This window comes from Saccostrea cucullata, unplaced genomic scaffold (genome assembly GCF_032062105.1).
Source record: "Saccostrea cucullata isolate Sc308-1 unplaced genomic scaffold, CSIRO_AGI_Scuc_v1 ctg2100, whole genome shotgun sequence".
Classification (NCBI taxonomy): domain Eukaryota; kingdom Metazoa; phylum Mollusca; class Bivalvia; order Ostreida; family Ostreidae; genus Saccostrea; species Saccostrea cuccullata.
The window spans coordinates 46,206-61,350 of NW_026922775.1; the positions used below are offsets into that span (position 1 = coordinate 46,206).

General features: G+C 33.4%; 1 protein-coding gene across 1 annotated transcript; it reads left to right on the plus strand.

The window, feature by feature from the left end:
* The first annotated feature begins 12,198 nt into the window (after positions 1-12,198).
* Positions 12,199-15,145, plus strand: LOC134262422 (replication protein A 70 kDa DNA-binding subunit-like). The gene is made up of 2 exons (XM_062744815.1): positions 12,199-12,258; positions 13,487-15,145. The coding sequence occupies exon 2, from the start codon at positions 13,489-13,491 to the stop codon at positions 14,890-14,892; it is 1,404 nt and encodes a 467-aa protein (XP_062600799.1). The 5' UTR covers positions 12,199-12,258; positions 13,487-13,488; the 3' UTR covers positions 14,893-15,145.

Below are 15,145 nucleotides of genomic sequence, written 5' to 3' on the forward strand. Positions count from 1 at the left end.
CCCCCCAAAAAAATATGGAAAAGACCATAGTTTTTTCCAAAACCTATTTAAGTAGTATTTCCTTCAGGACATACTCAATGTACATGTACACAAACTTTTCAAAGTACCATTTTCTGTTCAGGTTTTTCTCAATTTAAAATCAAATGGCACCATAGGATGTTCGTAACGTACTCAAAGAATCAGAATTTGGTTTGACCAGTTATAGAATTATGAAAATTCTAGCATTTTTCTTTAAGAAAAATTATTATAGATGTATTTATTGCTGGTATTTCTGATAAAATTATGGAGGTGTACTGTATTACCTGACATCATAAAATTGCAAAAAGTTCACTAGATAATTATCTTTTATATTATACAAGGAACGGGCTTTTGCGAGAAGCACTGACTTTTATAGTTGACAGATTACTTTGACACTTAAACCTGTGTCATGTACGGAGATACATAATTGATAATTGAATGATAAACTCAATTTACACATAAACCTATCTCATGTATAATTGATAATATTTCTTGTGGCATAGGTATTGTGCAGGGATGGGGTAATTGAAGAAAGTAATTGTAATTGAGTGTAATTAATTACATTTTTCAAAGTAATTGGAAGTAATTTGTAATTGAACCTGCTTTCAATTACAAGTAATTGAATGTATTTAAATACATTTTAAAAAATAGCATGTATTTTCAATTACTTTTCAATTACATTTCAATTACTTTTTTCAAGCTAAAAGTTTAGTAAAGTTTCTTTTTATGATGCATATTTTGCATACATGTTTGGGCTACACATGTTTGGCATGAGCTTGTGTTTATGCAATAATTAAATGTCTCATAATGTTTAATTTGTTTGGGGACACATTTGTTTATACAGCATGACATGCTGTCCAGGGCAATAGGTAAAGGACTAAGGAAAATTTTGTTCAGGTGTGAACCACCCCTCTCACACCCAGGAACAATCATACTGAATAATAGTTTACTTTAAAAAATATCTTATTTAGAACCAAAAATGAATTCAAGGGTACTAGCTACGGGTAGATGAATTTAAAAATCTTCAGATCTGATACTGTGTTTGAAAATTTAATGATGATTAAAATGAACTCAAAACTGTAGAAACACTTATTTTAGTACTTGATGCCTGTATATACTTGTATATGTTTTTCAAGATTTTTTGAAATAAAACTGAAGTAATTGAAATGTATTTAATTACATTTGTCAAAGTAATTGAGAGTAATTAATTACATTTGAAAAAATCAATGTAATTGTAATTGTAAGTAATTGATTAAATTATCAATGTATTTGAAAGTAATTAATTACATTTCAAAGTAATTGACCCCAACCCTGGTATTGTGTTTGGGCCACCATTATGCGAAGGGCGTAATTTTACATTAGAGTGGTAATTGAATACGTACATGTGTATATATGTACTTTATTTCAGCATGCTATTTTCTAATTAAATGTTAAGCCAAATATTTTCTTTTTCAAAAAAGCTTCGTATATTGTCTAAATGTAAAAGTAAGACGTTTATTGTAAAAGTAGTGCTCATTTCAAAAGTCAAACAAAATGTTAAAAATCAAATTTTGTCAGAAAAACAAATTAAATGGACAAACCATGCTTAAATTTCAATTGCACCTTTTGAATTGTGAAAAGGTATTTTGAATTGACACGTTATGCTGGTAGTAAAAGGGGAATATTAACAAAAGTAGTATTGTTGCATAACACACATTGGGTTAACGAACGGTATTCAAGATCAAAATTCCATAAAACAATACAAAATGCTATATAAAAGAATACAAAATAGGAACAGAGCACACATGGACCTCAAAAACATCAGAAGTGGGATCAGGTGCCATTGAGGAGTGAGCATCGCCTCCTGACCGGTCACACCAGGGGTGTGCTCCTTGTCATGATCGGGAAATAACGAAAAATCCGTCGCCAATTCAGTGTATAAATAATTGACTAACAATGAGTATGAAAAATGTCAGTCATTTCACTCATTGACAATGATAAATTGTATTTGCTGACAAGGTCATTTTATCGACCATAGAACATATGAAATTATGACTTTAAACGAGACTGCTGAAATTCTTGTTTCATCAACTTGTTTGTCAATAATTTTCCTTTGTTTAAAATTTGATCATGCGTAGAGCATGCTCTTGCGTATCGAATAAAGTGAGATGAATAAACTTCGTATTCAGGAGATGAAGGTATATTTCTGCATAAGTAAGGAAAATTGACTCTTGTAAAGTAAAAGTCATCACGTTTATCATAAAGCTTGTTTGTTAACATTATCTTCTTTTTCAAGTAAAATATTCAAATATGCACAATAAATATCGTCATACTCTGTGGTATCTTTTATTTCAAGCTCACCGGGATATAAGGTATCGACATAAGAATTGATTGATTGATTGTACATTGTTCAACGTCCCTCTCGAGAATTCTTCACTCATATGACGACGCCATCACTTGCCGATGGAGAGCTGCAAAATTTTTCTCAACTCGACACTCAAGGCCACTCAGCAGGGAAGGGTCTTTTTCGTGCCAGCACCTATTGTGACACGGGAACTCGGTTTATACAGTTTCATCCGAAGGACCGGTCTCCAAATCCCACAGAATTCTAATCCGCAACGGAAGGATCAACTCCTTACTTCACGAGTCTAGAGCAGGCGCTCTAACCACTGCGTCACGCGGGCGACGACATAAGAATGGTAATTACCATAAGAATGTTAATTGACAATACGTCATCGATATATCTCAATGTCGAGCTGAAGGCTACAGCAACAGTTTTTCTCTTCTCGCATTGGGTTTTAGTCAAATTCTGCCTACGGCCCTCGATTAGTTCTTTCTCTCACAGAATGGACAGTTTTTGGCCTTTCTCCTTTACATAAATTTGTTTTTGTTTCCCTCTTTGTGCATATACCAAGGTTTACCTGTAACTCTCCGTTCTGTTTGTTTTAACTGTCCATTCTGTTTGTTTTTAACTGTTCATTCTTATTGAAAAAACTGTCCATTCTTAAAAAGAATGGACAGTTTTCCAAAACGAATGGACACTTACAGGTGACTTAATGGATTGTTAGAGGAGTTAGCTCAACACTAAGCTACAGAATGGACAACACAAACAAAAGGTTTACGTCACAATCATGTTTTAAACATTAAATATGATTTAATGTACATGTGAGTAACAAAAAGAACTTGAAGATATAAGTTAATCCAGAACAGAAGCTACAGAATGGACAACACGTCACAATCATGTTTTAACTACTGCTAATATCTTATTGAGGAGTAAAGAAAGAGGCTTGGTCGAGCATTTACTAGAACCCGCCATGTATCTTTATTTAGAAGGATTTTTAATGAAATTTCGGAATCCAATATAGATATATTAGTTCAAATTCAATCTGGTTCTTTTGGACCTTAAAAATACTCAAAACTGACATATAATTTTGAAGGATTTCTTCCTTAGAAGGAAACTTTAAGTATAAGTTGGATAACCACTCTTCTAAAATATAATTTATATAATGAGCCTTACAAATGAAGACAAAGTTGCTACCTACTTTGTCAGCAGGGACCAGTGCGTACTAATCATGTAAACTATGTCTTTCTTCACTTCTGGATTGTTGAATACAGAAGGATAGATGGTTTCCATATTGCCCCTCAATATTTTAATACGCGATTGTAACACAAAGATCAAAGTGCTATTGTCTTCTTTTTCATATCTGGCCCATAGCTTTGCGAAATCTTCTACAGAATCCATAATATTTATGAAATTTAGTCGCCAGTTGAAAGATCGGGGTTCCCTATATTTACGATCTTTTAAAATTATGGATCTAAGGTCCTCATTATAATATTAACTACATATGTACGTCACCTGTAATAATGTGACCAGCAGGACCATAGTAATAGGGTGAATAACATGAACACGATGGAGTATTATGTTTCAGATATTCGATATCCAGGCCCTGTAAAGTTTTCTTGTATTTAAAAATTTTGGAAGCAATAGTCGATGTATATTTACAAGGAACATAAGTCTTGTCAAGGTATAGTCTGTAACTTGAAATATGGTGGAATACAAGACTGGACACTTTTGTGGTTAAGAATATTACTTATATTAACCGCGTCAATTCCTTTCTTGGCATATTGAAGTTTAAGGAAAAGACGGATTGTTTTAGCTGCATTTTCTTCAGTAAAACGTGCAGGTTTAAAAAGCCTATGATTTTAAATATAATATACAAATCCGAGCCAATATTCTGGTGTCGAGGATCCAAAAAGGGACCTTCCTTGACGTTTTCAAGAGACTGTTTAAACGTTTCAAAATTAATGTCAGAATCAAGTTTGGTACGAATATGATGTAGACCTAACTGCTGATGTACATAAGGTAGTATTGAATCAAAAGAGATATCGTGTATCAAATGTTTAACTATTACACATAAGACCGATACCCATGACTACTGTCTGGGTATGGTTAAAAGTCTCATCACATAAACCTTGTTACACAATGGACTGGAATAATTTCCAACATTATCGACTTTATCATTACATCTATAGGGAAAGGCTGTCCCAGATTTCTAATCCAAAATTCTTTTCGTTGTCTACGAAAGGGTGTACTCAGTAAAGGAGTTTTTGTATTGTGATAAATCTTTTCTTGAAATCTAAATTTGATTTACAAAATGTAATGAAGAGGTAAATAAAAATGCTTATTTAAAAGCTGATAATTTAATTTTGTTTGTATTCTACCCTCTCATTGATTAATATTCAAAAGGGAACTAAGAGGGCTAAAATAGGCTTTACCTGCTGCCCAATCCCATTCACTTATGTGAATAAAATTTTGTATAAATAAAAAAAAAAATTCTGTATAACAGGGTTTGGTATGGGGACACAAGCATTCCTCTCATTTTCAGTGCTCCGGATTCATGGAAAATTCCAGATTTAAGTACTTTTAACTTTAAACAGTAACTCGATCTTACCACATGTAAATAAACAACATGACTACTAGGTCTAACCATCAGCTTTTTACCCCTCTCGCTTCCCATATCAGTTCCGTTACTACCTACAGCACCGATATGTCCTTTTGTGAACCAGTGTTGTTCAGCTGGCTATATTTGAAACAATTATTTTTTTTCCTGTTATATACCCTGAACTGATCCTTTTATCGCATAATGACTGATATTTTTAAACAAAGACAAAAATATTCTTTGTTATATTCACAGAAATGTTTGATGAAATTCATTTAGTCTAAATTCATTAACCGGATCGGTGTCGACAGGGTTTTTGCAGAAAATGAAACCAATCCTGGTCCTGTAGCTTAGAATCCTATATCCATAAAGAAGTAGACCATTTCATCTCCTTAAACATGTTTTAAACATTCTCTGTATTTAAGTCAGATCGAGAGGTGGAGTTTGGTAGATTAAGATCAGTGCTCGAAGGAAAATGCCTAATTCTTGATTAGATTTAATGCAATTAACTAAAATGCAGTGCTCATAAGTTGTTTTTGAATGATTAAAAAGATAATTGATTTAAGAATATTGTAAAACTTTAAAGAGAAGGGGGTGAGGTGAACATCCTCTAAATCTTTAACTGATCTCAAACTTTGGCAAAAGTCTTCAGCACGCAGGTATGTAGGTTACAACCAAATATTCTGCTTGCCTATATGATATGACGTCAAAGTAAGCTATATGACGTGAAGTTTAGAGATGACAATTTCTTAAGGTGCGGTCACATGATGCGATTTTTCCATAGGCGCTCCCCATGTAATTCTGTAGATGACGTATGATAAGTATATATAATTATATAGGTCTACTCCTCTATACTATAAAATAACCAAGTCTTGGTTATTTTATAGTATAGAGGGGTAGACCTATATATATACTTATCATACGCCATTTACAGAATTACATGGGGAGCGCCTATAGATTTTTCATCCGATTTTCATTCGACTTTCGACTTGGATGGTCACACGGTACGATTTTAGTCGAAAGTAAATCGATTGGAAAAATCGGACGGAGAATCGAATGGAAAATCGCATCGTCTGACCGCTCCTTAAAAATCGATATCTAAAGGTGCAGTCACACGATACGATTTTTCATCCGATTTTCATTCGACTTGCTCAGGTAAGTCGAATGGAGTTGATTGTTCGGGTGGTTACACGGTCCGATTTTACCTTCGATTTACAAACGATTTTCAGCAAGAAATGAACAGGTACTTGTTATTCCTTTTTAGATAGAAGTACATATATTTCTGTTCAAAGACGTCTCTGTTCTGTCGGGATAAAAAGAATGGGAAGAAAAATCCCATCAGTTTAATATTATGTCATTTTACCCCATTATAACGTTGATGTTGACGTAATGTACACAGTACACTGTCAATGATCACTCAAAAGTAAATGATCAATCGAAGTTCTACTTCGGCCAAAAAAAATCTGCAATATATTTTGGTCTACCAACAAAGGTGAAATAATATGCATTACAAAAGTTAACTTTGTATGATAGGCCAGCCGTTGATGAAAAAAGTATAAATGAATAGGCGAGAAACAGTTTATAAGACGCTCTTCAAGATTTGATAAACGCGGAACAAAATTTATATTTTGTAATTACTTAAAAGGATAGACTTTTTGTCTTTATTATGCAATTAAGAGTAAGATTTAAAAAAGTATAAATTCTACTGAGAGTATGTAAATTAACTGATTATTGAAATGTTTTAAGGAAATTACTGCTGATTATTGTAGGAAAAGATGTGTAAAAGAAATAGGAGTTCCCCTACCCCTCCTAAATCATTGACATCGGAAGCAAGAAAGACAAGGGGACCGGGCGTAGTGAAAGAGAAAAAATTCTAACTTACAAGCAAAACTTGACAAGCAACAAAATGTGTCCATTGGTCAAATATGAAAACAATATATTTCGTAGGGTGGGGGGGGGGGGGGTGCTCGAAAAAAAACACTAGGCTTACCTCTTAAAATGCAACTTGCGTCTTGAAGGGGTGGGGTGGGGGTGAAAACCTACATCCCAACGTTTAATGGCTATATTACGTCTATCTTTCTAAAAAAAATCACTTAGTTTAATGTACATGTAATACGTATTATTCGCATATATTTTAATTAAAGCGTTCGCCATCAAGAGATTAGTAACTTATTTACTTATTTAAGATTTATATAATAATAATTCATTAATTTTTTTTAAACTGTTAACTTTAATTTTCTAGAATTCGGAATTTCAGGTGAAGAATCAAGTTGTCGCTTGAGGTTTCTACTATATAATTGCTATGTTTTGTAGATACCGGTAGTAATTAACAGCGATATAAAGAATTGCGAGGAAGATCTTATTTTAAAAATTGCTAATTTCAAAGTACCCCTATTTTTGATAATATTCAGGAATTGAATGAAGTTTAATCTATTAAATTCAGCTCTTGAATAACCGAAAAAAAATATTGTGATAAATCATAATGCATAATAAAGACACGAATTTTCATGCTTGCACAATATGGTTGAAGAATACATGATATATTTTTTTGTATGCATGTACTAGTAATTTTTCTTTTTCACACAATGATTTTGGGTTAAGGAGTTTTCTTTTTTTTCATTACACAGGTGTATTTAAATGGCAAAAGTTAAAAACTTATTAGTATTTTACATATTTATTTCTTTCGTGTCGCGTGAATGTCATTGTGACGTCACGATTTTCTTCAGAAAGTCGATTGAAAATCTGACAGCCATGCATCCGATTTTCAAACGACTTTCAGACTTTGCTTTCGACTTTCGACTTCGGTGGTCACACGGTAAGATTTAAGTCGAAAGCAAATCGGATGGAAAAATTGGATGGAAAATCGGATGAAAAGTCGCATCGTGTGACCGCACCTTAAGATTGATTTGGCGTCGTAAAAATGAATCAAAATTTGCAAAGGCATAAGGCCGGAATTAAAAATATCTTTGTTTCCCTTAACCCGAGCCTAAATTCTTAAGTTGGGTCGGTAGGTAGGTAAACAATTTTATTTTCTTACAGCAGTTTTGAAAATACGTTATAAAATTTGATGGAACATTACATTTATAAATAAGAAAAGTACAAAAGGAAGTGATTAGTGAATAAAATGCTGAGTATCAGACATATGCCGTTTAAAAGCAAAAGGATCACTTCATTATAAATAGGGATCTGACCTATAGGACCGGGCTTGGTTTTTTTCTCTACAAAAAGCTTGTCGATTTCCGTTCCGATTAATGACATTAGGCTAAATGCATATACTACTTTGTTTTTCCTAAATTTTTATTTCAGTTAGTAGAGGTAGAAGGAACCCTTTCATTGATTTTCTGAGTTTGTTATCTCCATATGTACTAATTGATATTTGTCTTTACTTCTCATGGTTCATAAAGGTAGTGTCTACTGTCTCTGAATTCTGTTCTTCATGTCTAGGCCATTTATCCGTGGATATAAAAAAAACATGTCATTAATGTGTGCAAATTATATAGGCCGAAATGAAATCCAAGGGAGTGCATTTACTGAAATATGTAGCCAAAATCAATATGATTTAATTATAAGGAATATACACTTAACAAAACTTCTAAGTGTTCACTTTAATAATTGCACTTATATAAAAACTACTTTATAGAATCGTATGATATTTTCAAATTATTACAACAAATGAGTCTTCTCAACAATTGTAGAAAGAAAATAAAATATCACCGATGAAAACCAATGTACCGTGACGTAGCTTAAAAACAATAAATCTTTACTTTACAGCTTGTGTTTCGTGAAATTAGCATCTTTTTGTGATCATTATCAAATTTTAAAAACTGGTTTCACTAAAAAACACAAAAGATTGGAAAAATGACCATTGAGTTAGAAGTGGGAGCCGTTGGAATGTTGATATCTGAACCATCCTTGCACCATGTTTTACTCACTTTTATTTTTGTGTTTAATTGACCTTGATATTACTTTTAAAAATTAACAACCAGTATCAAAACCCATTTAAACACATTTTTCTATAGGCTGTGCGTCATTTTTCACCGCCAATTTATCACAGTTTTAAAGTTTTGGACAAAATTTAACCAAACCGGAAGTGACCTTGATCTTCGTCTCAGGCTAAAATTTCGCGTCACACCAGGTTGAAAGAGTGTAAAATTGTCCTGAAACTATCTTAGAAACATGAAAACAAACAATTTCAATCAAATGAAAATGATAAGAAATCGGTGCTCGTCACAGTCTAATATCAGCTGAAGCAGTCTGAATCATCCTTAAATCGGTGTATTTATGTGCTAAACACCCTAGGATATTGACCAAAAGGCATCTGAGTGATGATACACTGCCAAATTCCAGGATCTGAATCTCATTGAACACATTTGGGATTTTTATAAGGAATGTCAAAGCCCCCCCCCCCTTCCACACAATTTCAAAGGTTTGGAAAGATCTATGCAGTAGGTGTGGCAGCAGATGGGTCAGTTTCCTATTCAGGGGTACATGGTATCATACAGTAAAGATTGTAAAGATTGTCTTGTAGTAATAAGAGCGAGTGGTGGTCTTACTCTATAGAGATTTTTTTGTGTGAATTTTCATTTTGAGGGTACATCATTTCCTTGACACTTTGCTTAAAATTCTGACTAGATACTTGCATGAAATTTACGCAACATCAAGCTGAAATATGCGTCGTTAACCATGAATTAAAGAAATCATGAATTGTATGCATTTTTTTTAAACTTTAAAAATGTTAGGTGAACACTTAGAAGTATGGTTCAGTGTATACAATTGAAATTCATTGCAGCACAATGCTGCCAAGAATACCTGTATTGAGTAACACAGAGTGAGTTATTCTTGTCCTCGAAGAAAGTGTGCTTATACTGAGGTTCGTTCCGCCTGACTGAGAACTGTACATTGGATTGCTACGATTTGATATCTCTTTAGTGTTTCTTATATATCAAGAATGGGCATGCATAAAGGATAGACAATTGAAGGAAAAAATCTAAAAAGTCTTTGAAAAGGCGAAATTAAAAAGTTTAAAAGTGTTGTACCAGGTGGATTCGAACCCCCGACTTTAAAAATAAAGTATCCAAGGTGCAAAAGTCAGCGCTTATATCAACTGAGCTAGTCTGACTCTTACAGTAATTGGCATAAATTTCAAGCAGGTGATGAAAATCAGGTTTCCTTATTTTTTGTAGGTTTTTTGTGAATTTCGACCCCAGGGCAGGGGTGCCCCTAAAAATATCTTATCTTAATTTATTCCTTACATCCTAACCTATCAAAATATCACAATTTTATTTAGGGGCAGGCCTGCCCTGAAGGACTTCAAGGCCAAAATTCATGCAAAAATCAATGCTTTTATGGTCAAAATGGTCTTTCGGTCAACTTTGGAGGTTTATTGTAAAGTTGTAAATAATAAATTTGAGGTATCAAATACAAAATTGAAAAATGTAGACATATATACGGTAGAAAACAACAAATAAAGATTGATTTTTAAATGTCGTTTTTTCCGGGAAATTGTTCTCTCCTATAGGTCAATTCTTTTGTTAAAGCGAATACATCCTTTATGATTAATTGAAAGATCTACTTTAGATGAACTTGTGAAATATCTCACGCCAAAGAACATTTATATAAATCGAATTAAAAAAAGACAAAATTCTCAAATACGCAAAGACTGGACCTCCAAGTATATTTTTTTTTCAAAAATTTAATCTCCCTCCAGTGCTTATAGAAAGTCAATGTACTTTTTGAAGGCCATGAGATTTGAAGTGGTATTAGAGCATTTTGCTTTGGAGTAAATGAGGAACGTTGAAAACGGTCCTTCAAAAGGGACCATAAAAACTTATGTCCAGTGTCGCAGAAGATACTCATAATGCTGGCTCAAAAAAGATCCCCATTGCTTAATGGCAAATAAGCGCGAAGTACGTCTAAATTTGGAGCATTGGGGAAATGTTCAAATCTCAGGAAGCTGAATTATGATTTCAAAACTATTTGGAAAGAGTATTTAAACAATATTTAAATGAACCAAACTGAATCTACAAATGATAAAAAAAAATGCTATATAAAAGAATGTCATAGACACGAAGTTTAACTCGTAAATAAGGGCATGAAAAAGTACAACTGAATTATATATATCAGGATGAATATGCAGACATATTTACAACAACTCCTATGATTCCAAAATGGCATATAGTAAACATAGGAACATATAGATGAACCGTTTGTTAGATTAAAACTCAAATTAAATAAAATGCAGTGAAAATGAATAATGTGCTCACTAGGTGGGCCCCTGATCTGATCATGAGGCTGCATGGTCTTTCCATGTATTACATATACCTGAAATTCAACAGATTTGTTTGTTCGTTGTTTACCTCCCTTTCGAAAATTTATTCACTCACATGGAGACGCCAAGACACCTCCGAAACACTCTTAAATAGTAATGGTATAATTTATTATCAAATTGTTCAAGAGTGAGGATTTCTGGTTAGCTAAAGGCATAATATTGAGACATCCCCGTTGTTTTATGAAGAACTACTTCTCTCTAATCAAATCTGGCCGTTCTGGTAACAACTTATTTTGATGAAATTATATTTTATAAAACTTGGTTGACAATAAAAAAAATTATTTGAATCATTCTATTTAAAAAATCCTTTCAGTCGGCGTGATTTAAATGGGCCGGTCGCGTTAGGGGAAACAGAGGTATTTTTTATTTTGGCCTTAACAAACACAAGAAATCGGAGTTTAAAAGCATTTGGAATGAATATCATGTTTGATTCATGTTTAAATAAAGCTTGTGAATAAGGTATGCTAATATATTTCTACAATTTCTTCGTAAAATAAAACAGACAGGGTGTTTACTTGCAAGCCCTAACTTGAATTTGGAAAGTGCTGCTAGAATCGTATGGTTTACGGATCTTATGAACAAAATGTAAAAAAAAATTCTAGCAGCACTTTTCAGGTCGTTCGTAACAAAGGGGCTTGCAAAAGTTATCTAAAACGATGCTAGGTCATCGATTTCCTTTATTTCATGATGCAGAACAACATGCAACGTGTCAAAGAAATAATTTCTGAAAACAAAAATCGAGGATGTGTTTAAAAGATGTTTCTGATCAAATATATTCCGGGTTTAATAGCGGACTATTTTCCATGGCGCACTGGTAAAGAAATCATGTGAGGCCGATCCCGAATATTGTTCAATTTCTTTGTTAGTAAAAATTGGCTCGGGATCGAAGTCCTCGGCCGAACTACTCTATGCGTATATATATCAATTTTCCCGCGCTAACGCCATAGACAAAGAAAACAACAACAACAACGACGTTAATATTAGGAAAAAAAGGTATGTAACACTTAAGATCGTTTTAAAGTAATATGGCAGAATGAAAAAAATGTAGGTGTATGCCCGAATTGCGATAATGCAGTAGTAAAAGAACAGGAAATGTGGCTTTGTGATAGTGTGGCATTCCGAATTTTCTCGGACAAAAAAAAACGATGTATAGGGGGTCGTATCAAAATACGAAACTTGGATTCAAATGGAGGGGTACATTTCAAAATGCAAATATGGGAGTGGGGGTCGTCTCAAAATGTGTAAAGAGGAGGAAATTGCATCATTTGAGATGTAGCAAACAATGTCAATGGTAGTTTACTAGTTAGAATAATCTGTGTCTTAGTACAAGCCCTCACCACAGTATGAATAGACGACTTTCACATTTACAAAAGTTATTCCCCTTTGCGGGGTCAACCGGCGTAAGACGCTGTTTTCCCTTTATAACCTTATCAACTTTATGGGTCAGTATCATAGAAATAAAATCTACATGAATATGCCCATTACGTTTTTCATGTTGCCCCATACTCTGGCAATACAGGTACAGATTGAAATTGTACTTAACTATAACATTTGAAATTTAAAAATATTAACAGGTAACTTACAAAAGACAAAGTGGGGAAAATGAGCATTACGCCGACAACAGGAGATAACTCTTAGGAATGTGAAATTCGTCTATACATCCCATATAACTTGCAATGTAGCAAATCGAAGCGAATCCGCTCCGAAACGATTTTGAAGAATATAAAATTATTCGAACTGGAAATAACTATTAAAATAATCAAAACAAACCTTTTTGAGATTGCTTATGCCTTTTATCTGAAAAAATAATCCATATGATTACGAAAATCCAATTAATTTTCTCAATGTTTTTCTCTCGATTCAAATTTAACCTGCCATGTTTACATTCGGAACTCTCTAGATTGTTCCTAGTAAATGCATTATGCGCCCGTGTTACTTTTGCTACATTACGAATACACGGAGCTAATTGTATAGTTAAACTGGGTCCGTAGGACAATATCATTTTAACGATAGAACATTCTATCCAGTAGTTTACCAATCTGCAAATTTTAATTAAACTTTTAAAAAAGTTAACTGGTAGGTAGCTGGGCATATACTGATATAGATCTGTGAAAACTTGATTAAAATTTATCTGAAAATTTAGGTCAATATTAATTTAATAAAAAGCTGACAGTACTATCACAAAGGAAAAATTTTACTTATTTGGTATAATTTCTTGCAGAAATGGAGGCAACTTCCTCTGTTGTTAACTTAAAGCCAGGATACTCAAATCTCTGTATCAAAGTTCTTACAAAATCAGATGTAAAAACATCTGCGAAAGATGTGAAATATGGAGTTTTACATCTATCTGATGAGACAGGGACTGTAAGAGCAACATGTTTTGGTGATAAGACAACCGACATCCTCGGATCCTTTGAAGTCGGACAGGTGTACAAAATTAAAAATGTGTACATAAAAAATGTACCAGAGCAGTACATTGACTATCAGAAACTTTCAACAGTAAAAGTTGAAATAAACATCACCGATAAATCGGTAATTGAGCATTTGCCAGCCGTTGAACTCCTCACTAAGCAGAAAGAACAAGAATTTTTAAATATAAAAAATATTTTTTCAATGAAGCCCAACTCCTTGGTTAATTTGTGTGCTGTACCTATTGCTCAAGGAGAGATTTTTAAAATTGAAAGTAAAAACTTGCAGTGCAGAGAAGTTACTCTAATTGACAATTCAAATTGCTCTTGTAAATTGTCGCTGTTTGAGGATGATGTAAATCGTATGGTGTTACACCAACCAGTTGAAATTCATGATGCGAAAATAAAAATTTACAAAGATCAGGTGTCATTAACAACATCAACAAGAACAAAGTTCATTTCAACTGTCAACAAAAGATTAGAAGATCTGAAATTATGGTTCGAAACATGTGGCAGTGACCTGACAGTTCCAGAGCAGAGCTGTGAGCCCAGAACCAAGGAAATAAAAATAACTGATATTCCATCAATTGAGGTCCCATTTCTGAAAATTAAGTTTGTTGCCAAAATATTTGGTGTGCGAAAGGATAATACAAGTTATCAAGGTTGTCCAAATCCGTCATGCCACCATGCATTGAAAACACTGCCCAATAAAAAGTTATTTTGCTACAGTTGCGGCAAGGCGTACTCTAAAGCATGTCACAGATACAAGAACTTTTTCATGTTAAAAGACAATGACTCTGAATTCAAAATGGGGGCAACTGGGTTTGATATGGTTGGGAAAAAACTTTTTGGTATAGAGTGTGAAGAATTTGTAACTCTTGAGGAGTGCGATCAAAGGGCATTGTTAGAATCAGTCGTAGGAGATATTTATGTCTTCGAATGCTCTTATACAAAGGATTCAAAATCATTGACAATTACTAGTGTACAAGAAAGAAATGAGTGTCAAGAACTATTGACAGATGATGAAGAAATAAATGATGGTGCAGAATCTTCACTGCCTCCACCTCCTAAAAAATTGTATAGACCCTGGTCCTTGGATGACAATAATAATGATGATGAGCCTTGTCATAAGGTGCAACGAACCGATCAAAGAGACACGCCTGTGAAAAATGAAAAAAGTGAATGTGACAGTGTTAAAAGAAAGCTTTTTCAAGATTGAGAAAGAACAGTTCATTGGTAATTTTGTGTAATTTTCTATTGCTAGTCGTGCCACAACAGTTGAACATGCTATTGACCTATTGTGGGCAGTTTGACAAATTACATTGAAGATGTATGTACATTTCACTTTTATCTGTTAGCAAGACTTTTAGTTTAATTATTTGTGTTCATTTTGCTAAGAAATCATTAGCATAGTGGGAAAGCAAGGTAAATTGTTAGATTGTAGTATGTACTATTATTAAATAAAAATTTGT

Excerpts from the sequence above, each read along its gene's own strand:
- LOC134262422 (XM_062744815.1), top strand. The coding sequence starts at position 13,489 with ATGGAGGCAACTTCCTCTGTTGTTAACTTAAAGCCAGGATACTCAAAT.